The 24,705-nt window shown below is 45.0% G+C and overlaps 1 protein-coding gene across 1 annotated transcript in view; it reads left to right on the forward strand.

Annotated features, from left to right (window-relative positions):
• Positions 1-24,705, forward strand: part of CTNND2 (catenin delta 2) — a 1,126,037-nt gene that overhangs the window by 642,170 nt on the left and 459,162 nt on the right. Inside the window, exon 7 of the mRNA XM_069556073.1 lies at positions 5,753-6,329. Within this exon, the coding sequence (XP_069412174.1) occupies positions 5,753-6,329 (577 nt within the window). The remainder of the gene's footprint in view (positions 1-5,752; positions 6,330-24,705) is intronic.

Consider the following 24,705-nt stretch of genomic DNA (forward strand, 5'->3'; position numbering starts at 1 on the left):
GGGACTCAGCATACCACATGTAGACATACCCATTATGTAAAAATAACAACTGTAATATATCCTAAATCTCACCCACCTGACACTTATATGTAAACTATAATGTAGATGAAATACTTCATCTTATAAAGGAACTTTGATGAGTTACATGTATTGTTCATGTCTCATTAAAACACACACACATACACACACACACACACACAATCTTTTTTTTCCCCCTTGCAGTACAATCTACATAAAATGTCCATAGAAATTAGAAGTAACATCTTATTTTCCCTTGATCATTTTTCCATAATGGGAAACAATAAAGGAGCAACAAGCAGTTTAACGTGCACAGGACTCTGCCTATGGGAAATATTTAATCGGAGCATCTCTCTACTTAAAAATGTTCCGCTTCCTTGTCAATTTCACATAGATGGGTTCCCCACTTTGGAAGGATGGAAAAGGCAATTAAAATAGTCCTTTGGTTTGAGACTGATTCAGACTGATGGAAGTGACAATCCCAGTAGGTACTGCCCTGGTCAGTAATACATACTGTGTGATCCAGGACAATATTTGGGTTCCATCTTCTTAAAATATTTCCAAAAATTCTTATGTCACCATTTATTAAGGATCTCATCATCAATATAAAAAATTTTCAGTGCGCATCACTTGTCCACACACATTTCCAAATATTATAGTAGGATGTAGTGGTCGTTAGTTTTTTTTTGTTTTTGTTTTTGTTTACAGTTTTATTTGTAGTGCTAACACATATTTAATGAGGAATTGAGCTTCCATGACAGCAAAGTAGATGAAATTCTCTGTGTGTTGAAATGTGCTTATGTTATTTTTAATCCAGTGACCTAGCCCATGATAAACCATCCTATGAATTGTATAGCTGTCTTAAAATGTATCCCTAAGAGTTGCTAAAAAGAAATTACATAATGGAACAAAACAGAAACACAAGAGTGGAGAAAAACTCCTAAAAGATTACTGTTCTGTCTGACCGTTGCTAAAAAACAGATTTTTCTCTTTAGCCAAAGAAGCGTTCTTAGGGACTTATTCTTGTGTAGGCTAATGCAACAGAGTATAATACCCCCAGATTATTTATTAAAAACTGCAGAGGGCCTTCTATAACTGTGCAATCCAGGAAAGTAGCCACTAGACACATCTGACTATTTAAATTTAAATTAATTCAAAGTAAATATGTGTGAAAATCCAGTGCATGTGTCTGGACCCAGGCATCTATTGGCTACCGTATTGGACAGTACAGATATAGAACCTTTTCAACATAGACAATAACTATCTTAAAATGTATATGGAATTTTATTGTTTTATTGTGCTTAGTTGCTCAGTCATGTCTAATTCTTTGTGACCCCATGGACTGTAGCTTGCCAGACTCCTCTGTCCATGGGGATTCTATGGAGTGGGTTGCCATGCCCTCCTCTAGGGGATCTTCCCAACCCAGGGATCGAACCCAGGTTTCCTGCATTGCAGGCGGATTCTTTACCATCTGAGACACGAGGGAAGCTCCAAATTTAAATTAATTCAAATTAAATGTATGTTAAAATCCAGTGCATGTGTCTAGGGCCCAGGCGTGTATTGGCTACCATATTGGACTGTACAGATATAGAACATTTCCAGCATAGACAATTACCAACTTAAAATGCATATGCAATTTTATTGTTTATGATATTTTGCTTATTAGAAAGCTTACTGGCAAAATTCACCAAGAGCGATCCTATAATATTTTAAAAGGTTTTTGAATTGCTGCTGTAACCTGTCAACATACCTGGAAATAGTGTCGCTATTCTCAAAACTTTTACAGACTTGAGAGCCATTTAAGAAACCTTATGAATAAGATTCAGCAGAGTTAGCACTTTTCCAACTGGAAGTTCCAACATATTAAAAGGAGAAATAAAGTATTTTCACAATTTATTCAAGGTTTCCCTAGGATCCATGTTATTCTAATACTTAAATACTACAATGCTACACGATGTTGTTTTAATTTATATTATAACATATTTATAATACAATATAATATATTTAAATTATATTATAATTTATATTATATAGTATACTTTAGTATTTATTTTATTGAAAGCTATCCTACTGAGGAAGGCTTCCCTGGTAGCTCAGACAATAAAGAATCCTCCTCTTAATGCAGGAGATGCAGGTTCGTTTCCTTGGTCAGGAAGATCCCCTGGAGAAGGAAATGGCAACCCACTAAAGCTTTCTTGCCTGGGAATGCCACAGACAGAGGAGCCTGGCAGGTTACAGTCCATGGGGTCACAACGAGTCAGACACGACTGAGCAACTAAACCACAATGATGCTACTGAGGGAGAGGGTATTTTTTGTCACATAGGGTTATTAATGTTATAAATCCAAGATATAACAAAAAGTATTTGTTCTCTTGTAAGCAGGGTACTCTCTGGGACCCTCGAGGCTCTTTCTTGTGAGCAGGGACCCTTGGGGTTCTTTCTCCTCCTCATGCCCCTGTGAGAAAGATTCCCAGAAATTCCTCTCAGAGGCTTTTCTGTCCCTTGCCAGCTGGGTTCTGCACAGCAGAATGTTGCTTGGGCCCCAGGAGAGCTTCCAAAGAAAAGTAAAGAGAGATGGTCACTCTCCACAACTTAGCAGTAATTCTCAGACAAACAGTATCTTCCAGGAGACTGTTAGAAATGCAGACGCTGAGGTCCACTTCAGAGCCCTGAATCAGAATCTCTTCTAGATCAGAGGCTTGCACACTTTAAACAAGCATCGTGATCACCCTGAGAACATGATAAAAGGCAGATCCTGAGGCCCCTCCCCCAGAGTTTCCCACTCTGTAAAGATGGGGTGACGCAGATGCTGCTTCTAATTGATCCAGTTGATAGTTCGGGGACCACGCTTGGAAAACCACTGCTCTGGGGCTGGCTTGTTCTCATATTCGATTCTACACTGGAATCTCCTGATAAGCTTCCCAAAGCCTGATGCTTGAGTCCCACCTCCAGAGTCTCTGAATTAAATGGCTAGTGGATACAGCCTAAGTACTGAGTTTTTTTCGTTTTTGTTTTCAAAAGCTTTCCCAACAATTATAATATGCAGCTTGGTCTGAGAAACATAGGCTATGTATTTCATGCTCAGAACTTCTCCTGGGAGGGAAACACAACTGAATGTGAGCAACCCTCCGCACCCCCCTCCCCCTCCCCCCCCCCCCCAGTGATTCTGGATGATTCTAGACTGTATCTCTGGGATCCAGGTGAGCACACCAGCTGTGCAGAGCTTCTCCACCATGGAATCCCTCAGGTCAAAGCCTCAGGACCAGCTTTGTTAACCATTCCTTCATTTATCCCACAAACATGTATGGTATCTCAGCTATGAATCTTTCTTGTTCCAGTTACTTCTTTGTTCATCACTGAACAAAATCATGGAGCTTACATTTTACTTTCATCCTTACTGTGAAAGTCAAAATAATTACATTGTCATGCTGAAGAAAAACCAGAGCTGGAAAGTAGTTACAGCAATAAATATACATTCTATTTGGAAAAAATTTTTTAAGTATTGCAATAGGGGGAAGAGGCTTCATTTTAGAAGTGGGCTCAATGTCGAAAACAAGGAAAAGGAGGAATATCAACCTCTGGGTTGGGAAGAGTCCCTGGAGGAGGGAATGGGAACCCACTCCAGTATCCTTGCCTGGGAAATCCCATGGACAGAGGAACCTGGTGGACTACAGTCCATGGGGTCACAAAAGAGTCAGACACAGCACAATGACTAAAACAACAACAGGGAGGGGGCAGGTTGCAGGTCATTAGATGGATGATTACTATGAGGAAATGTCAGGGGGAAGGGTATTCTGGCTAAACTGACTTCGAAGGATTCTTGCTAGAACTGGACAATGCAGAGCCATGATGAGAAGAGAGTGCGGAGGTGCCTGACCACAGCTTGGTCAAGAAAAGAAACTTCGTCAGTGGATTGATATACACACATACACACAAATATATAAAACATATACATCATGTATAAATATACACATATACCCACATATGCGATATATTCAGGTGTACATAAATATGTGCTCCCCCCGACACACACCCCTCACACAGACTGTTTTTTAACAGACTCTAGAAGGCAAAGGCACCCCAGTCCAGTACTCTTTCCTGGAAAATCCATGGACAGAGGAGCCTGGTGGGCTGCAGTCCATGGGGTCGAAAAGAGTCGGACACGACTGAGCGACTTCACTTTCACTTTTCACTTTCATGCTTTGGAGAAGGAAATGGCAACCCACTCCAGTGTTCTTGCCTGGAGAATCCCAGGGATGGGGGAGCCTGGTGGGCTGCCGTCTATGGGGTCGCAGAGTCGGACACGACTGAAGCGACTTAGCAGCAGCAGCAGCAGCAGCAGGACACTCTTAATAGAGGATTTTGACGTTGCTCCATTAAGAGCTTCACTTGAAACTGACATTCTGGATAAAATTTGGAGCCTGGCACTGTGTGCGGACGGAAGTGCCCCGTCTGCTACTTGCCAGTTGCCATTCCAAAGTGGGTGGGGAGGCAAATCTGAAACTTTTAATGACAGAAAACATCTGTTCAGTCTCTCTCCCCCTCGTCCCTCCATCTCCAGCGGGTCCTCCTCCCCACCTGTTTCCCACCCCTAATTTCAAACACTACCTTCCCCACTTTCTCTCTTTCTGTGGACAGTCCTACCTCCTTTTCACACAGGGCTGCTCTCAAAAACTTTTCTGCTCCTCTGGGAAAGCCTGGAAGATCCCAGAGGTCCGGCCCAGAAGTGGTTGACAATGCAGTGTTTTCATTCGAATGCAAATTTGTCTCTGGACCGGATTCAAGGAAAGTGCTTTCCCCTCCAACTGTCTCTCCAGCTCCACCCCGGCCCTTGTTGTCTTTTGTGTTCTTGTAAATAAATGAGAGGCCACTGGCTTTCAGTGTGAAGACACAGCTGCAGGGGGCTCTTAAAAGCGAGCTGGAGAGAGAGAGATGCTAAAAGATTTGGAGCCTAGCGTTAAAATCTAGAAAAGGGAGGCTTTTTTTTTTTTTTACGTCTGTCCATTTACAATCGCTCTGCTTCCTCTGGACATGCTTTTTGTAAAGCCTGAAGGCCCAAGCATATTTATTCCGATTTCATTATCTCCCCCTCCGTTTAACTTATCCACAAAGAAGAGTCAACGGGAAAATGACAACAGAATAAACTCCACGAAGTTATGTTTATTTCTTACGGTTCTCCAGATAAGTATGCGACTTGGTCAATCTCAGAAGTAGAGATTGTATCCGGTGAAATGCCCTGTGCGGGTCGGGGGGCGGTGAGGGTGGGGGGGGTGAAGAGAAGGCTGAACTCCCGAATTTCTCAAAGGAACAGACCCTGATTGCCTTCAGGTAACCTGCTGAGTGGCCTTTTCAAAGCTTCTGGGGACTAAAGCGCGGTGCCTCTGCCCTTCCAGAAACCTCTGAGATGTATAAGCAGCATCCGTGTCACACTTGGCGGAGGGGGTCCCCCATCCCATCTCCTGGTCAGCCGCCCTTTGCTCTCCGGGTTTTTCCTTTTTTTTTTTTTTTTTGGTGGGGGGAGATGAGCCCCCCTCCCGAGCGGCTCGAGGGGCGCCCGCGTCTCCCCCCGGCCGCCCGCACCCCCCCCCCAACGCCGCGCGGCTCGGCTCCCCGGGTCCCGCGCGCCCGGAGCCGCCCCGGGGGTCGCCGGGGCCGGGCCGCTCCGGGCGCGCGGGGAGGCTCCCTCCGCATCCCGCTGGCTAAGAGCGCGTGTTCTCTGCTCTCCCGCGCACAGGGCACCACGAGCCGCGCGGGGCACCTGGCGGGGCCGGAGCCCGCGCCGCCGCCGCCGCCGCCGCCGCCGCCGCGGGAGCCGTTCGCGCCCAGCCTGGGCAGCGCCTTCCACCTGCCCGACGCGCAGCCCGCCGCCGCCGCCGCCGCCGCGCTCTACTACTCGAGCTCCACGCTGCCCGCGCCCCCGCGCGGGGGCTCCCCGCTGGCCGCGCCCCAGGGCGGCTCGCCCACCAAGCTGCAGCGCGGAGGCTCGGCCCCCGAGGGCGCCGCCTACGCCGCGCCGCCGCGCGGCTCCTCGCCCAAGCAGTCGCCCAGCCGCCTGGCCAAGTCCTACAGCACCAGCTCGCCCATCAACATCGTCGTGTCCTCGGCCGGCCTGTCCCCGATCCGCGTGACCTCGCCCCCCACCGTGCAGTCCACCATCTCCTCCTCGCCCATCCACCAGCTGAGCTCCACCATCGGCACGTACGCCACCCTGTCGCCCACCAAGCGCCTGGTCCACGCGTCCGAGCCATACGGCAAGCACTCGCAGGAGCTGTATGCCACGGCCACCCTCCAGAGGCCGGGCAGCCTGGCAGGTAAAGGGCTCGCCGCTCGGCACCCCCACACCTGGGGGGGGGTGCGGGGGGCCGTCTGGGCGCGCGGTGGGGGACCGTGCAGGAGGCAGGCAGACAGACGTGCAGCTGGAGCAGACGCGGGCTGGGCTTGTTGCTGGGCAGGTGTTTAGCATCCTCTGAAGGTAAGGGAAGCGGAGGGCCTCCCTAGACAGGCTGTGTTAACTAGCATCTGAACTCAAATCTACCGGTTGCTTCTGTTCGGAAGTCGTGCATTTTCGCAAACTCGAGTGTTTTCTTTCTGTCTCTCCGTCTCTGTCTCCCCTCTCTCGCTCTCTCTGTCCCTTCCACCCCGCCTCCAATCTGCAGATATCCATCCTAAGTCACATTTAATAAGCAGTCACAAAGACCTGTTGAATGTATCCAGAAAAAAAGCACAGAGAATAAAAACGACAGTGTTTCTGTGATCACCTGTAGTTCTCTGCACTGAGTTGCAGAAAAAAAGTAGAGAGCTTTCTTACCTAGAGAGCAGACTTTCAACTTCCAAAGGTTTCAATAGTCGTGAAAAAGTTACCTGTGATGCATTGCCCTGGAATTTTTACTACTTTGTAGTGGGTTGAAATGATTATGTTTTGTCTAAAGTGTAGTTACTGAGAAAATGAAAGGAACTTCCAGACCTGCCATTGAGATTGCGTGGATCCCACCATGGGGAAAAAGTAACCTGTGATGAAGTCTCTCGAGTGTGTTGCCTGTTTATTAGGAGGGATGGGGTGGGGAGATTGGGCTCAACGGGTTTTGGGGATGAAACCTGCTTTTCCTCGCCAGTTTGGAGGAGGTGACATTTCTGTGGTCCTTACACCCATCAAAGACCAGGCTGAGCTGGGGATTCGCTGCTGGTTAACACCATATGTTCAGCTTAAACAAGACACTGTGATTGAAAGACTAATGTTTTGTCTCCTAAAACACCTGACAACAACCCCAGATTTATTGTTGATTTTTTTTAACCTCTTATGAAAGTAGTTGGTAATTGTGTCACTCTAGTAACAGATGCTGCTCTCATATGTTCCCCTTCTTGACATAAATGGGTGCCTGTGAAGATAAATAGGATAAAGAAGAGGAACTTGTTGCATAGAGGAGGCAGGTGTCCAAGGGCTTTCTAAATTCACACAGTAATCGCCGGTGTGGACTGGTCTGGCCTAACAGGATGCAGGCAGGAATTCTGCTGCCCCCAAATTATGCTAGGTATGCTTTCTCTCTCACTCACTGCTTCTCTCACGTTAATAGAATTTGGAAGTAGCACTCATGATGTCAACCTACTGCCAGTGTTCAAATGCCTGTTATGTAGGTAGGGACTCAAGAGTGGCAGTCTGGTTGGAAGAGGGGCCTAGGAGAGACCTGTATGGAAATGTAGTTTAGGCAAGTTGGGAAACTTCATTTTAGAAGTTTGCAAAGTAAGTTTCTAGATCGTGCAGGGAGTGGGGACCTGGGGAGCTTGTGAGAGACTCATGCCCTTGGACCCTCTTCCCAGCCACCAGAGAGAAGAGGCAGCTGACTCCTAGATGGTCCCAGTGACTTGTCAAAATCCCATCTGTTCCCTGCAGAGACCCAGGGAAGAAACCAGGAGCCTTAACTTCCGTCTCTTCGTCCCAGTGATCAAACTTGGGTGCTAAACTTGGGTGGGTTCCACTCAATTACGTTACGGAAAATAGGGAGTGTGTGTCTAGTGGAAAGGTGGTGGGGTCGGGGGGTGGCAGTTTGGGAGGGTGTGACGGGGCAGGATGAGAGCCTGACCTCTCCTAGTGTCACTGAAGGTAGTGCTGGGCTGTGCTTAGTCGTTCAGTCGTGTCTGACTCTTTGCAACTGCACAGACCCCCACCCCACCCACCCAGGGTCCTCTGTCCATGGGATTCTCCAGGCAGGAGTACTGGAGTGGGTTGCATGCCCTCCTCCAGGGGATCTTCCCAACTCAGGAATCCAACCCAGGTCTCCCGCATTGCTGGTGGATTCTTTACCAACTGAGCCACCAGGGAAACCATGGGAAAGGCTTTAAAAGTGGATGGGCTTCTTCCCAGGTGGAGCTAATAGTTAAGAACCCACCTGCCAATGCAGGAGACATGAGACATGGGTTCAGTCCCCGGGTAGGGAAGATCCCCTGTAGCAGGGCATGGTAACCCACTCCATTATTCTTGCCTGGAGAATCCCATGGACAGAGGAAACTGGTAGGCCACAGTCCATAGGGTCAAAAGAATCAGACATGACTGTTGTGACTTTGTATGTATGCAAGTATTAAGGAGATATTTATACTCTGATATCTGGAGTAAATGTTTCTGAGGAGATGATGAGTCTGTGTGTGAAAGAGAGAGAGAGAGAGTGTAAGGAGTCTGTCCAGAAATAAGGACCTTCAGGTGCTCATCACAAGCCCATGTGCCTTCACTTCCCTCTTCATTTCCATCGCTTCCTTGCATTGTCTGACCAGATTTCATTTTTTGCTCCCTGGTGGGGAAAGAATTAACATGCCACTGACGGTTCTTGATTCTTGAGCTACTAGAAGCACTTTTAATGTTTGAGTTACTTTGTTTCAAATGCATACTTTTAAATATTCATTGAAGACTTTTTTCAAGCAAATTGCTGCTGGTGGTTTTTGAGTTTCAAATTATTCTATAACTCTGCATAAATACTTGGGTTGCATGAGATCATGTGATCGTTGGCCTTATTTAGAATTTAGCAAAGTATGGCCCATGAAAGGTGTGGAGACCGATTCTGACAACTATGAGAACTCGGGAACGTTGGAGCTTTTGGATTCTGTACCTGGATGTGTGCGCTTGATACTGTTCCAGGCATCATAAAGTTTGGAGCCACCTGGTTTGCTAATTGAAAGTGCAGTTAAAAGTCAAGCTTGAAAAAGAGCTTTTGCATTTTCAGGGTTGTGACTTTGGAGATTTGTCACTGATGACTAGGAAGTGTGAACACTGGGATAGATAGTGATTTTCACTGTTGAATACATTAATCCCTTTAATTATTTGTTAAGCACCTCTTATGTACTGGCACTGATTTGGACCCTAGGGAAACAGAATTGATCAATATGAACCAAAATCCCTGGCCTCGTTTCAGCTGGAGAAGATAGAAAATCACAGACATTTTTAGCAGAGTGACCAGGGAAAGCTCTAATAAGAAGGTGACTTTTGAGTCAATTATGAAGGCAGTGAGGATACTTGCTATATTAATACCCAGCAGAAGGGCATTCTGAGCAGAAGGAACAGCGAGTTCAAAAGCTGGAAAATGGACGTGTGTCTGATATGTTTGCAGAACGGCAAGGATACTAGTAAGGGTGTGTCAGAGAGAAAGAGAGCAAAGAAATGACACAGACGCTAATGAAGTGACCAGCAAGGTGGGGTTGGAAGCTCAGATCAGGGGGGGCCTCAAGGTTTGGGATGCTGACTATACCCCATCCATGGGAGCTGTTGAGGATTTGAGCAGAGGAATGACACAGTGTCACTTAGTCTATAATGGAATACACTGGGGAGGATCAAGGGCAAAACCAGGAGGACACGTTGGGAGGTCCCTGCAGTAAGGTGAGCAAGAGATGATGATGGCTTGGGGGCCAGCATGGAAGCATTGGAGGCTGTGAGGAGTCATGTAGTCCTGGGTGTATAGATGGAGCCCAGCTGAACAGATTGTCTCCTGGACTAGGTGATGATCGTAAGAGAGAGGACTCAAGATGCCTCCGACTCAACAACCAGAAGAATGGACTCAACCACTGACTGAGATGGGACAGGATGCAGAAGCCTCTGGTTGGGTTTAGAGGCAGTGGCTTGGAGGTGGGACACTGTCTATCAGAAGGCACGTGTGAAGTAGACAGGTGAATACACAAGCTGGAGTTCAGGGGAAGGCCCAGGCTGGAGATAAAAAATCAAGGAGTCATAAGTAGTTGGTATTTGAGACTGAGAATCTTAAAGGAGTTTCTACATAGGAAGTAAGTTTAGAGAGAAGAGGACCACGGGCTGAGCCCAGATGCCTCCCACAAGTGCAGAAGTCTAGGAATAGAGCAGGAACCCAAGCAAAAGAAAGAGATAAGCCAGATGTGTAGGTCAGTGTCATTTCTTAGGTGCCAAGAGAAGATCATGTCTCTTGTTGTTTCCCACAACTTTATGAGGTCAGTGTGATTTTTACCTCCACTGTACAGGTTTGAAAACTGAGGCATATCATCAATGATAAATCCCTTACCCAGAGTCACCTTAGCTGGAAGTGACAGGGAAGCAATTTGAACCTCCATCACTATCACTTTGAATCCAGCATCTCTATAGTCGTCAATGCACATGATATATGGTTGGTGTTGTTCATTTGCTAAGTCTTGTCCGACTCTTTGCGACCCTGTGGACTGCAGCACATCAGGCTTCCCTGTCCTTCACTGTCTCCCAGAGTTTGCACAAACTCAGGGCCATTGAGTCAGTGATGCCATCCAACCATATCATCCTCTACCCTGCCTCCCTTCTCCTCCTTCCCTCAATCCTTCCCAGGATTAGGGTCTTTTACAATGAGTTAGCTCTTCACATCGGGTGGCCCAAGTATTGGAGGTTAGAGGTATTGTATGTTATTGAAGAAAGGCACCAAGGACATAGAAATACCATACGCATCTTCAACTTATTTAAATGACTAGTGATTTTGAAGAAGCAGAAATATCTCAAAAATATGTCAACATCCTGTTGACTATGACTACAGTACCAATTTTTTTTTCAATTCTGCACAGCAGATAACATAATCCTTTCATTTTCTGGTTTAGAGCAAAATTAATCCTGTTAAAAATAGAAATCTGAGTTGTAAATACATATTAAAGTTAAGTCAAACATCAGAAGCTTATTTTTAGGTAAAAATGAAATGGATTAAATGAAGATTCTTAGCCAATGATTGTCATCAAAACTGACCTAATAGGGAGAGGAATTTGTCCAGGCTTGTCCGTCTTGTACCCCTGCCAAAGAAACATCAAACTCACTATTTAGAGGGGCTCACACACTATAAACCTCACATTCCACATTCTTGGAGATCTGATTCATTCCCTGATTTGTTAATACCTTCAGGTGCACCTGTTATAAGAAAGAAAAAAAGCCTAATCCTATTTAAAAGCTTTGCAGTCTCTGCTGTCAGTTTTCTCAGAGGAAACCTGAGGTCTCCTCAGGTAATAAGCAAGTGTGTTTATCACATGGTGCTTGGGACATGGTCAGAATGCAGTGTGATATCTGGCTGCTCTGCCCTTTTAAATTGCACTTCCTATACTTGAACAATTCTTGTGAACCTTCCAACTCCCCCTTAGGTTAAAAAAAAAAAAATCCTAGTTTAGATTTACTAGTTAGAATGTGATCTTTCTGTGATATCAATCAATAGTAATCTTCTTTCCAAAGTGGTTTACGGCTGGCTGTCAGCCGAAACTTCCTGGGGTTCTTTGGCACTCAGCCTCACTGGGGACCTCTCCTCAACTGCAGAAGCTCCAGTGCTTTCCTTGCTAGCCACACCCCTCAGTCCCAGCCCCTCATCAGAACCTCCCGCTCTCAGAGCCCAGGCCCCGCCCAGGCGTCTTTTCCTGGCTCAGAATGTAAAATACATCTGTCTCCTGCACAGTGCACTCAGCAATCCTGCACCCCAGAACACTTTGTGGGAAGAATGGACTGATTCCTACTCATGGACTCTCTCCAGCATCCACCAACAAAGTGATTATTCAGCCAGTCAGCCAGCCATTTACGTTCTACAATTCTGGGATCCCAGTTTATAGCAGGGAACCCTTATCTGTGTGGTCCCCTGAGCCCGCTCTCTCCGAGGAGGGCGGGTACTAAAATCTCTTCAGCAAACCTCCGTTCTACTTGCTGCTGCTGCTGCTAAGTCGCTTCAGTTGTGTGGACTCTGTGCGACCTCATAGAAGGCAGCCCACCAGGCTTCCCCATCCCTGGGATTCTCCAGGCAAGAACATCGGAACGGGCTGCCATTTCCTTCTCCCATGCATGAAAGTGAAAAGCAAAAGTGAAGTCGCTCAGTCCTGTCCGACTCTTAGTGACCCCATGGACTGCAGCTTACCAGGCTCCTCCATCCATGGGATTTTCCAGGTGAGAGTACTGGAGTGGGGTGCCATTTCCTGTTCTCTAACTGCCTCCCTCTTCCTGGAGACCCAGACTCCAAGACATTCCTTTGAAAACCACTCTGTGCAGCATCTGATTGCAACATAGTGTCTGATTTCTGTCCAGTTGATGTCCATCCAGGTCAGATAAGCAACAGGGAGTGTATCGTTTCATCACCCATTTTCTGTACAGTGAGTAGCTGGATCAGGAAGTAAATGTTTGGGATGCTAGGGGCCACAGAGGCTTTCCTGATGGGTTCCTTTTTGTCAATTCACAGAAACAAGGATCTTCCCTTCTCTCTCTACCGCCAGGTGACCTTGCTAGTTAAAATGGGGTAAACAGGTCTTTTTGTTCTTTTGAGAGCAGCATCTTTATGTAGCCTTCTAGGCTGGCCTGTCCAGTGTTTGATACTTACATGATATTGATCATGCGGTAATTTAATTGGGAACATGTACGTTTTTAGAATGACAGTGAGCCTTGGAGAACAGTTAAGGTGACATAACTCTCTCCACTCACTAGCCTCTCCAAGCCTCAGACCCTCTGAAATATAGAGTACAGAATTAAATACAATGGGGAATGAAATCACAGAAGAGACAGAACAGAGAGACTGGAAGGTGGATGTCACCAACAAGCAAGTCATTGAAAATGTTCTAGAAAGCAAAATAGATAGGAGTGATAAGCAATGAAAATGTGGACGTTTCTCCCGGGAATCTGCAATTCTAGGAGGTGGACCAGCTGTCCTGTATGAATACTTGAACAAGCTCAACCTTAAGAGCTGGGGTGCTGGAGAGAAGTGAGGCTTGAGATGGAGGGATTTAAAGTCAGCGCTTGAGACCATGATTCCCTCCTCCCATCTCATCCCCTCCCTCCTACCAAGATGACTACCCTGTGGCCAGTGCTTACTCCAGGCAGAAGACTGGATGTGGTCTCTTGAAGAAACTGAACAAAGTGCCGGAGAAGAGACTTCAGTTATGGCAGTTGGTGGCCTAGAGAAAGTTCACTTCATACAGGCTTTTGGGGTGGTGAGCTGACACCCAGAGCTGCCCTCCACTGCCTCATTCTGCAGAAGGATGACCAGCCCATAGGCTCCACTCTTCTCATCAGTTCTAATATAAACACACACAGTGAAAAGCCTTTCTGTTCATGCCATAGCAGAGGAAGCCAGCCCTGGGTTTCTCTTTCTCAAATAAGAGGAATTACCAAGGATTACTAAGGAATTTGGGTGAATTAGTGGTATGAAAAAGAAAACCAGAAAAGTGAACTGTCTCTTGGAAGAAACAGAGATGATTTATAGAAAAGGGAGCGTGGGATGAAAAGAGATAAGCTAAAACTTTAGGTTTAGGACTGAGCAGGATTTAAGAAGATCTTGTATTTATTAAGAAAGAATTGAGTTGATATGTGAAAGGATCAAAGAACAGGAAAATCTGTTGGGGGCTGTAAAAATATAACTACCCACATTAAAAAATTTGATAGAACAAGTGGGAAATAGTCAAGGAAATCACTGGGAAGGCAGCACATAAAGAGCAAGAGATAGAGAAAACTACAGCAAGGGCCATAAAGGAGCAAACCCAGGAGATCTGACATATTACTGCAGCCTCAGAGAGAAAAATGCAGAAAAGCAAATTATCAGTGGAGTAATGCAGAGCAATTCCTAAGAGCGGGGGGACCTGTGTCCGCGTAGGAAGTACCCTTTGCTTGGAATAGAAAATATTTCATCTTCTGCATCATGAAACTTCATAGCACCAGCATAAGAAGCCTCTGAAACCTCTGGAGAGGAATAAAACAGATGGCACCTGACTTGCAGTAGTGATGCTGGAGGGAAAAGAGCATTCAGGTGATGTCCTAAAAAAATTTCAACCTAAAGAGCCTCTTGATGAAAGTGAAAGAGGAGAGTGAAAAAGTTGGCTTAAAATTCAGCATTGAAAAAACTAAGATCCTGGCATCTGGTCCCACCCCTTCATGGCAAATAGATGGGGAAGCAATGCAAACAGTGAGAAACTTTATTTTGGGGGGCTTCAAAATCACTGCAGATGGTGACTGCAGCCATAAAATTAAAAGACACTTTGCTCTTTGGAAGAAAAATTATGATCAATTTAGACAACATATTAAAAAGCAAAGAAATTACTTTGCCGACAAGGGTCTGTCTAATCAAAGCTGTGGTTTTTCCAGTAGTCATGTATGGATATGAGAATTGGACTGTAAAGAAAGCTGGGCACTGAAAAATTGATGCTTTTGGACTGTAGTATCAGAGAATACTCTTGAGAGTCCCTTGGACTGCAAGGAAATCCAACCAGTCCATCCTAAAGGAAATCAGTTCTGAACATTCATTGGAAGGACTGATGCTGAAGCTGAAACACCAATACTTTGGCCACCTGATGCAAAGAATGGACTCATTGGGAAAGACCCTGATGCCAGGAAAGATTGAAGGCAGGAGGAGAAGGGGATGACAGAGGATAAAGATGGTTAGATGTCATCACCAACTTGATGGACATGAGTTTGAGCAAGCTCTGGGAATAGATGATGGACAGAGAAGCCTGGTGTGCTGCAGTCCATGGGGTTTCAAAGAGTCGGACATGACTGAGCAGCTGAACTGAAAACCCATGGATAACTCAATTATCCATCATCTCTAAAAAAGAGTATGAGATATTTTCACACTTGCAAGTGCTCATGAAATTTGTCTCCTAGGCACCCTTTCCTAAATGTGACCACAATTGGAATATGTATTCTTAGCTAAATAAGGGCATAAAACAAGAGGAAAGCATGGTACCCAAAGAAGCAGTGTGTGCTGACCTGAAGGGCTGTGAAGAGCTGCCCCTGAAGGAGTCAGAGTGGGGAGACAGCTGGATGGCAGGAAAGGCGGGACTGAACACATGAACGTAGACAATCATGAATGGAATATTGGGGGAATTCTGGAGGACACTGCGTAATTTCAATATTTAAGAACAGAACAAGCAGAAAGATGAGTATGCATAAAGAATTTACTTGCAGTCCTATTGAGTTTCACAAATACAGGAGGCAGTGGTCACCAGCGTGGATTGAGGAGCTAGACAGATGTGTGTGCATATCTTGATTCCATTACTTACCAGCTTCATGACCCTGGATAGCTGGGTTGAGCCCAGGAAGTCTTTACTGACCACTTATCTTGTGCTGGGTGCTCTCTCAGGTGTGAACACACACCTGTGAACATCAGAGGCCAAAACACCTGTTCTGTTACGGGTGATGGTCTGATGCTGATAGGATATTAGATGGTGAGAAGTGCCAGGGAAAGGAGGACTGAGAGAAGCAGAGATGTCCTAGGGCAGAGTGGCCAAGCTCTCCACCACAAGATGTCCATTAAGCAAACACCTGGATGTACCAGACAGAGGGCACAGCCAGTGCAAAGGTCCCGAGGTGAAATCATGCCAGGCTTGTTTGGGGAACGGAATGGGGCTTCTCTGAGATTGCTTGCATTTCCTACAGTGAGGATAACAGAGCTGCAGCCATTATACTGTCATCAGTTCAGTTCAGTTCAGTTCAGCCGCTCAGTTGTGTCTGACTCTTTGCGACCCCATGAATCGCAGCACGCCAGGCCTCCCTGTTCATCACCATCTCCCGGAGTTCACTCAGACTCATGTCCATTGAGTCCGTGATGCCATCCAGCCATCTCATCCTCAGTCATCCCCTTCTCTTCCGGCCCCCAATCCCTCCCAGCATCAGAGTCTTTTCCAGTGAGTCAACTCTTCGCATGAGGTGGCCAGAGTACTGGAGTTTCAGCTTTAGCATCATTCCTTCCAAAGATATCCCAGGCCTGATCTCCTTCAGAATGGACTGGTTGGATCTCCTTGCAGTCCAAGGGACTTTCAAAAGTCTTCTCCAACACCACAGTTCAAAAGCATCAATTCTTCGGCGCTCAGCTTTCTTCACAGTCCAACTCTCACATCCGTACATGACCACAGGAAAAACCATAGCCTTGACTAGATGGACCTTAGTCAGCAAAGTAGTGTCTCTGCTTTTGAATATGCTGTCTAGGTCGGTCATAACTTTTCTTCCAAGGAGTAAGCGTCTTTTAATTTCATGGCTGCAGTCACCATCTGCAGTGATTCTGGAGCCCCCCAAAATAAAGTCTGCCACTGTTTCCACTGTTTCCCCATCTATTTCCCACGAAGTGATGGGACCGGATGCCATGATCTTCGTTTTCTGAATGTTGAGCCTTAGGCCAAGTTTTTTGCTCTCCTCTTTTACTTTCATCAAGGGGCTTTTTAGCTCCTCTTCACTTTCTGCCATATAGCAAAGGTCATATGAGATTGAGAATCAGGCCTGTCCATTGCTTATTTGCATGTCTGCATATTAAAAGTGTCCAGTAGTGATGAGAACTCTGCTCCCTCTCTGGGTTCACTGATTAAATCTTTTGGGGATCAAGAAATTTATATTTCCATGGTTTCCACTCAAGCTGCCTCTGCTGTGTATCCTGACCACACTGATTTTCTTTGTTAGTAATACCGTATGAATGAATAAGAAATAAGGGGGCTTCCCTGGTGGCTCAGTTGGTGAAAAATCTGCCTGCAGTGTGGGAGAGCTGGGTTCGATCCCTGGGTTGGGAAGATTCCCCTGGAGGAGAGCATGTCAGCCTACTCTTGGATTCTTGTCTGGAGAATCCCATGGGCAGAGGAGACTGGCAGGCTGCAGTCCATGGGGTCACAAAGAGTCGGACGCAACTGAATGACTGAGCACAGCACACACACGGATGAATAAGGTCTTCCCAGGTGGCACAGTTGGTAAAAGAATACACCTGCTCAATGCAGAAGACCCAAGAGAGGCCGGTTCGACCCCTGGGTCAAGAAGATGCCCTGGGAGAGAAAATGGCAGCCCCCTCTAGTATTCTTGCCTGGAGAATCCCCATGGACAGAGGAGCCTGGTGGGCTACAGTTCATGCGTGGGGTCAGAAAGAGTCAGACATGACGAAGCATGCACAGACACACGTAGATGAATAAATCTTGTGTGGTGAAAAAAAGGGAGGCTCAGTAAACGGTAACTGTTGTTACTCTGCAGAATCATGATATCAGCCGAGTCTATTGGGCATTCACATTTAAATAAGATGGAGCTCATGACTCCATGGTTCTCCCTTGACAGGAAGGGGTAGAGTGACATCATTTCAGAAGTAACTTGTGGTATCAAGAGCTATGAGAGAGGACCAGGGTCTCAGGACATCCCTGGAGGGAGAGGCATGTCCACGTAGGAGAGATGGGGAAAGAGTCCCTGAAGAGGCAGAATTTGAGGCTGGATTTAATAAAGAGCAGCTGAACAGGTTCAAACGGGAGAAGAGGGTATAGCTAGGGAGGGATGGGTTAGATGTTGGTTAAAAGTGTATGAAACATCTTGTAAGCTTCTTTTCACTTGGAGTTGGGACCCCAGGGGCAAGGGAGTGACTGTTTGAGATGATGGAGACTGGAGGCAAGGTGAGGGTGTGAGGAGAGTGAAGAGGAATGGATTAAAGCAAGGACCTGATATTGTGCAGTGTGACCAAAAATAAATGGGGTTTAGTCACTAAGTCGTGTCTAAATCTTGAGACCACATGGAGTATAGCCCATCAGACTCTTTGGTCCATGGGGTTTCCCAGGCAAGAATACTGGAGTGGATAGCTGTTCCACTGTTCACTCCAGGGGAGATCTCCAGGGGATCTTCCTGACCCAACTATTGAACCAGACTCTCCTGCATTTCAGGTGGATTCTTTACCAACTGAGCCATCAGGGAAGTCCCACCAAAAATAAGTAAAAGAAGGACCTTACTGCAGACACAGGGAGCTCTTCTTAATACTCTGTGATGATCTATATGGGGAAAGAATCTAAAAAAAGGGTGGATATACATGTATGTATAACTGATTCACTTTGCTGTACCCTTGGAACTGACACAACATTGTAAATCAACTATACTCCAATAAAAATAATTTTTAAAAAGCAGGGGACAAGTTCTCCAACCCTAGAAATGAGCCAGCTCTCAGGATATTTCCCTCTGCCCTCTTTGAAGAACAGGCCAGGCAGTGTGCAGCCATATGTTCCCCTGGTCCTGGACTTGGCAGTTACTTATTTCTTCAGTCCTGCCGATCACATGGACAGCTAGTAGAGACGGTCGGCTGGCAAATGCTCATATATAATGATGAATCAGAGAAAGAAGTAACAGAATGGCTTCCTAGTGGGTCCCCAGAACCCAGCAATGGCAAAGCCTGGCTTGCGTCTGACTCCTGGTGTGAGTTTCTCCCGATTTTCACGCCCCAAGCCTCTGAACTAAAAGTCGAGGGAACACTGATGATAAAGTGCTTGTGGTTCTCTGTGGTGTTTATGCATTTTAGGTCATAGGTATGGATTAATTTGAGCAAACAGGTATCTGTGGTAGCCAGTCACTTTAAGCGTCAGCATCCGTTCAGTGATCTTAGTTAACCAGTATCTCTGCCTTAGCAAATAGAAAGCTTCTTTTAAACATTTTTTTTTCTTTTAATCTAGGCAAGAGGGATTATGGAGAGACCCAACTCTTTTAGTAGCTGTGAAAATAGCCTCCAATGATTAATAACTCAAAAGCTTTCAGAATGGAGTTTATTTGCTACCCAACCTGTGTCAAATCCTTTCTGCCATGATATTTAACCAATGGGCATTTTTATAATTTTTTAAAATTTTATTTTAGTAAAGTATAGCTATTTACAAGGTCATGTTAGTTTCATTTTGTAATTTTAAAAACTTGGTTGTATATTTTAGTCCATAATACACAGAATATATATGTTATGTATCAGTTCAGTTCAGTCACTCAGCCGTATCTGACTTTTTGCGACCCCATGAATTGCAGCACGCCGGGCCTCCCTGTCAATAACCAACCCCTGGAGTTCACTCAAACTCACAGCCATCTAGTCAGTGATGCCATCCAGCTGTCTCTTCCTCGGTCGTCCCCTTCTCCTCCTGCCCACAATCCCTCCCAGCATCAGAGTCTTTTCCAATGAGTCAGCTCTTCGCATGAGGTGGCCAAAGTACTGGAGTTTCAGCTTTAGCATCATTCCTTCCAAAGAACACCCAGGGCTGATCTCCTTTAGAATGGACTGGTTGAATCTCCTTGCAGTCCAAGGGACTCTCAAGAGTCTTCTCCAACACCACAGTTCAAAAGCATCAATTCTTTGGCACTCAGCTTTCTTCACAGTCCAACTCTCACATCCATACGTGACCACAGGAAAAACGATATCCTTGACTAGACGGACCTTAGTCGGCTAAGTAATGTTTCTGCTTTTGAATATGTTATCTAGGTTGGTCATAACTTTTCTTCCAAGGAGTAAGCGTCTTTTAATTTCATGGCTGCAGTCACCATCTGCAGTGATTTTGGAGCCCCCAAAAATAAAGTCTGCCACTGTTTCCACTGTTTTCCCATCTATTTGCCATGAAGTGATGGAACTGGATGCCGTGATCTTCATTTTCTGAATGTTGAGCTTTAAGCCAACTTTTTCACTCTCCTCTTTCACTTTCATCAAGAGTCTTTTTAGTTCCTCTTCACTTTCTGCCATAAGGGTGGTATCATCTGCCTATCTGATGTTATGTATAATATATATAATTTCTGCCGATTATCTATATTTTAAATATATGACAAGAACTTCCCTGGTGGCCCAGTGGTTAAAACTTCATGTTCCAATGCAGGGGGTGTGGGTTTGATCCCTCATGGGGGAGATAAGATCTCACATACCTAGCAGCCAAAACAACAAAACATGAGACAGAAGCCATACGTAACAAATTCAGTAAAAACTTTAAAAATGGTCCACGTTAAAAAAAAAAATCTTTAAAAAAGTATTTGACGAAAAACACTATGCACACATCTGTGTATATGTGAAAAGTGAAAGTGTTAGTTGCTCCGTCGTGTCTGACTCTTTGCGAGCCATGGACTGTAGTCTGCCAGGCTCCTCTGTCCATGGAATTCTCCAGGCAAGCATTTTGGACTGGGGTTGCCATTCCCTTCTCCAGGTGATTTTCTCAACCCAGGAATCAAACCAGGTCTCCTGCATGGCAGGCAAATTCTTTGCTGTCTAAGCCACCAGGGATAACGTTAAGTGTATATACATACGTTTATATGTGTCTGTATATATGTACTTTATATATGGATGAACTTTGATTTTCTGTGGGATAACTAAAGTGAAGAAAGTGGGGAAAACCACTAAACCAGGCATGACCTAAATCAAATCTCTTATGATTATACAGTGGAAGTGACAAATAGATTTATAGGACTAGATCTGATAGAGTGCCTGATAAACTATGGACAAAGGTTTGTGACACTGTACAGGAGACAGGGATCAAGACCATCCCCAGAAAAAAGAAATGCAAAAAAGCAAAATTAGCCATCTGAGGAGGCCTTACAAATAGCTGTGAAAAGAGGAGAAAAGCAAAGGAGAAAAGGAAAGCTATATCCATTTGAATGCAGCGTTCCAAAGAATAGCAAAGATAGATAAGAAAGCCTTCCTCAGATATCAGTGCAAAGAAATAGAGGAAAACAACAGAATGGCAAAGACTAGAGATCACTTTAAGAAAATTAGAGATATCAAGGGGACATTTCATGCAAAGATGGGCTCAGTAAAGGACAGAAATGGTATGGACCTAACAGAAGCAGAAGAGATTAAGAAGAGGTGGCAAGAATACACAGAAGAACTGTACAAAAAAGATCTTCACGACCAGGATAATCACCATGGTGTGATCAGTCACCTAGAGCCAGACATCCAGGAATGTGAAGTCAAGTGGGCCTTAAGAAGCATCACTTTGAGCAAAGCTAGTGGAGGTGATGGAATTCCAGTTGAGCTATTTCAAATCCTAAAAGATGATGCTGTGAAAGTGCTGCACTCAATATGTCAGCAAATTTGGAAAACTCAGCAGTGGCCACAGGACTGGAAAAGCTCAGTTTTCATTCCAATCCCAAAGAAAGGCAATGCCAAAGAATGCTCAAACTACCGCACAATTGCACTCATCTCACATGCTAGTAAAGTAACACTCAAAATTCTCCAAGCCAGGCTTCAGCAATACGTGAACCATGAACTTCCAGATGTTCAAGCTGGTTTTAGAAAAGGCAGAGGAACCAGAGATCAAATTGCCAACATCTGCTGGATCATGGAAAAAGCAAGAGAGTTCCAGAAAAACATCTATTTCTGCTTTATTGACTATGCCAAAGCCTTTGACTGTGTGGATCACAATAAGCAAACTGTGGAAAATTCTGAAAGAGATGTGAATACCAGACCACCTGACCTGCCTCTTGAGAAACCTGTATGCAGGTCAGGAAGCAACAGTTAGAACTGGACATGGAACAACAGACTGGTTCCAAATAGGAAAAAGAATACATCAAGGCTGTATATTGTCACCCTGCTTATTTAACTTCTATGCAGAGTACATCATGAGAAATGCTGGACTGGAAGAAGCACAAGCTGGAATCAAGATTGCTGGGAGAAATATCAATAATCTCAGATATGCAGATGACACCACCCTTATGTCAGAAAGTGAAGAGGAACTAAAAAGCCTCATGAAGAAAGTGAAAGAGGAGTGTGAAAAGGTTGGCTTAAAGCTCAACATTCAGAAAACGAAGCTCATGGCATCCAGTCCCATCACTTCACGGCAAATAGATGGGGAAACAGTGAGAGACTATTTTGGGGGGGGGCTCCCAAATCACTGCAGATGGTGATTGCAGCCATGAAATTAAAAGACGCTTACTCCCTGGAAGGAAAGTTATGACCAACCTAGGCAGCATATTCAAAAGCAGAAACATTACTTTGCTGACCAAGGTCTGTCTAGTCAAGGTTATGGTTTTTCCAATAGTCATGTATGGATGTGAGAGTTGGACTATAAAGAAAGCTGAGCACCAAAGAATTGATGCTTTTGAACTGTGGTATTGGAGAAGACTCTTGAGAGTCCCTTGGACTGCAAGGAGATCCAATCAGTCCATCCTAAAGGAGATCGGTCCTGGGTGTTCATTGGAAGGTCTGATGCTGAAGCTGAAACTCCAGTACTTTGCCCACCTGATGCAAAGAGTTGACTCATTGGAAAAGACCCTGATGCTGGCAAAGATTGAGAGCAGGAGAAGAAGGGGACAACAGAGGATGAGATGGCTGGATGGCATCACTGACTCAATGGACATGAGTTTGGGTGGAGTCTGGGAGTTGGTGATGGATAGGGAGGCCTGGCGTGCTGTGGTTCATGGGGTCGCAAAGAGTCGGACATGACTGAGCAACTGAACTGAACTAAAGTGAAATACCTAAAATCTCTAAAGGCTGATATCAAGCAGATCTATTATGAACGCACTGACTTTGATACAAAAAAAGAATGTATACTGAATTTTCCTTTAACCAGAAGAGGCAGAGCATTTATTTAAATGGGTTAACAGTTTCCCTGAGGGCAACTGAGCCCTCTGCATGTTTCAAAACTCCTCACTACACTTCATCTAGTTGACATTCAACAAGTATCTTCGACTATTATAGAGCTCACTAATTGGTGAAAGTGTTATACCCCGTCAATAATTGAAAATCATCCATATAACAAAGTGAAGTATGAACACAAAGAGATGCCAGGCTCTCTTCAAGGTGAGTGAAGCATGAAAAAGTTACCAACAGCTAACAGAAAAACTTGGCTCAATGAGTATTAAAAATGTATAAAGCGAAAGTGTTAGTCACTCAGTCGTGTCCGACTCTTTGATGCCTGTTGGACTGTAACCTGCCAGGCTCTTCTGTCCATGGGATTCTCCAGGCAAGACTACTAGAGTGGGTTGCCATTTCCTTCTCCAGGAGATCTTCCCAACCCAGCGACTGAACCCAGGTCTCCTGAATTGCAGGCAGGCTCTTTACCATCTGAGCCACCAAGGAAGTTAAAAGTGGATAAGGTACACATTTTTCTCTCACCACTGAGTTTCTCAAATCTTTGGAAAGTGGCTTCCTATGCTTTTAGGCATCAGTTAAAATATTATCAGAGACCCAGAGAGCCATCTCTGAAATGTCACAGACTCCCCTGGAGAGCTCATTGCTCTCTGTGTCTGACTCCAAAGATGCAAGTGATCATAACAACAGACAGTGCCTGTTCTGTGGTGTCTGTGTATACCAGTGACCTGCCTAGGAACCCCCAGACTTGGTAGGAAAAGGAACCCAAAGAAAATCATTAATGGTCTTCACTCAGTGGACTTGAGCAGCTCTTCAAATTTCTGTTTGCTTATAATTATCTTCACACAGATGGACATGAGCTTGGGCAAGCTCCAGGAGATGGTGAGGGATAAGGAGGCCTGGTGTGCGGCAGTCCAGGGGTCACAAACAGTCGGACATGACTGAGTGACTGGACAACAACAACAGTCTTCACACAGACTTGTCAGCCTTGATTTTTCCTGTTTGGCTTTCTGGGTGGTGCCTGGGCCCACAGGTGCTGTGCTGTCGAAGAGGGGGAGTCTGTCCTAACCTGGAATGATGCCTGTATTTCCTGATGTTTCTGGCTTCATCCTTCACTCTCCTTGAATGGACTGGCAGCATCTTAAAGAAGTCAGCCCCTCCCTAGGAGTTAAGTGTGCACACACACATATACACACACACTCACATTCACTCAGGTCGTAAGCTCAGCTGGTTAGAAGCAGATCATGCTGCAGTCCCCTGCGTGGCTGAGTCAGCAGCTGGTTGACCTTGACGTTGCCCCAGACAGGCCCTTCACCTTGACAGTCTTCTAGCGTATGTAGCATTTGTTTTGCACTGGAAGAGTGAGTACCAATTTCTGTATTAGGAGGGTACCTGTAACATCACTGTTGTACCATAGCAATTGGTGATTTAATAACCATTTCTAAAGTAACAGATGAAAGATTTGGGTGGGTGGGAGAATTATAACTATACATAGGTGTCATCAATCATGCATTTATTAGGGAATTAATGTTTTAATATAACCAGTATTCAAATAGTAATTACTCATATGTAGTTCAGTGGCTAATTGGATTCTAAAACACGGTCATACACAAACATATATTAAAAGCTTTTAACCAGAAAAGAATCAAGGAAGAACTTCATTCCTTGGAACTGTTTATTACACAGAATAATTCCTCTCCTCTCAAACTCTTTTTTCATATGCCAAGTATTATGTTGATTAAAGTAATAAAACCTTAATGAAGAAATATACAGAAATTATACAATGTAAATATAGAATATGACTAATCTATCAAACAGTTCATTTGCCTGTTCCCCCCACCCCAAATTATATTGAGAGTTAATGGTGCCTACTTCTTCTGGAATTATCACTAAGGCCATTTGGTGGATATTGGAGGAAAGCAGTATAAAAATAGAAAGCAGTATAAAA

Source organism: Ovis canadensis, chromosome 16, assembly GCF_042477335.2.
Source record: "Ovis canadensis isolate MfBH-ARS-UI-01 breed Bighorn chromosome 16, ARS-UI_OviCan_v2, whole genome shotgun sequence".
Taxonomy (NCBI): Eukaryota; Metazoa; Chordata; class Mammalia; order Artiodactyla; family Bovidae; genus Ovis; species Ovis canadensis.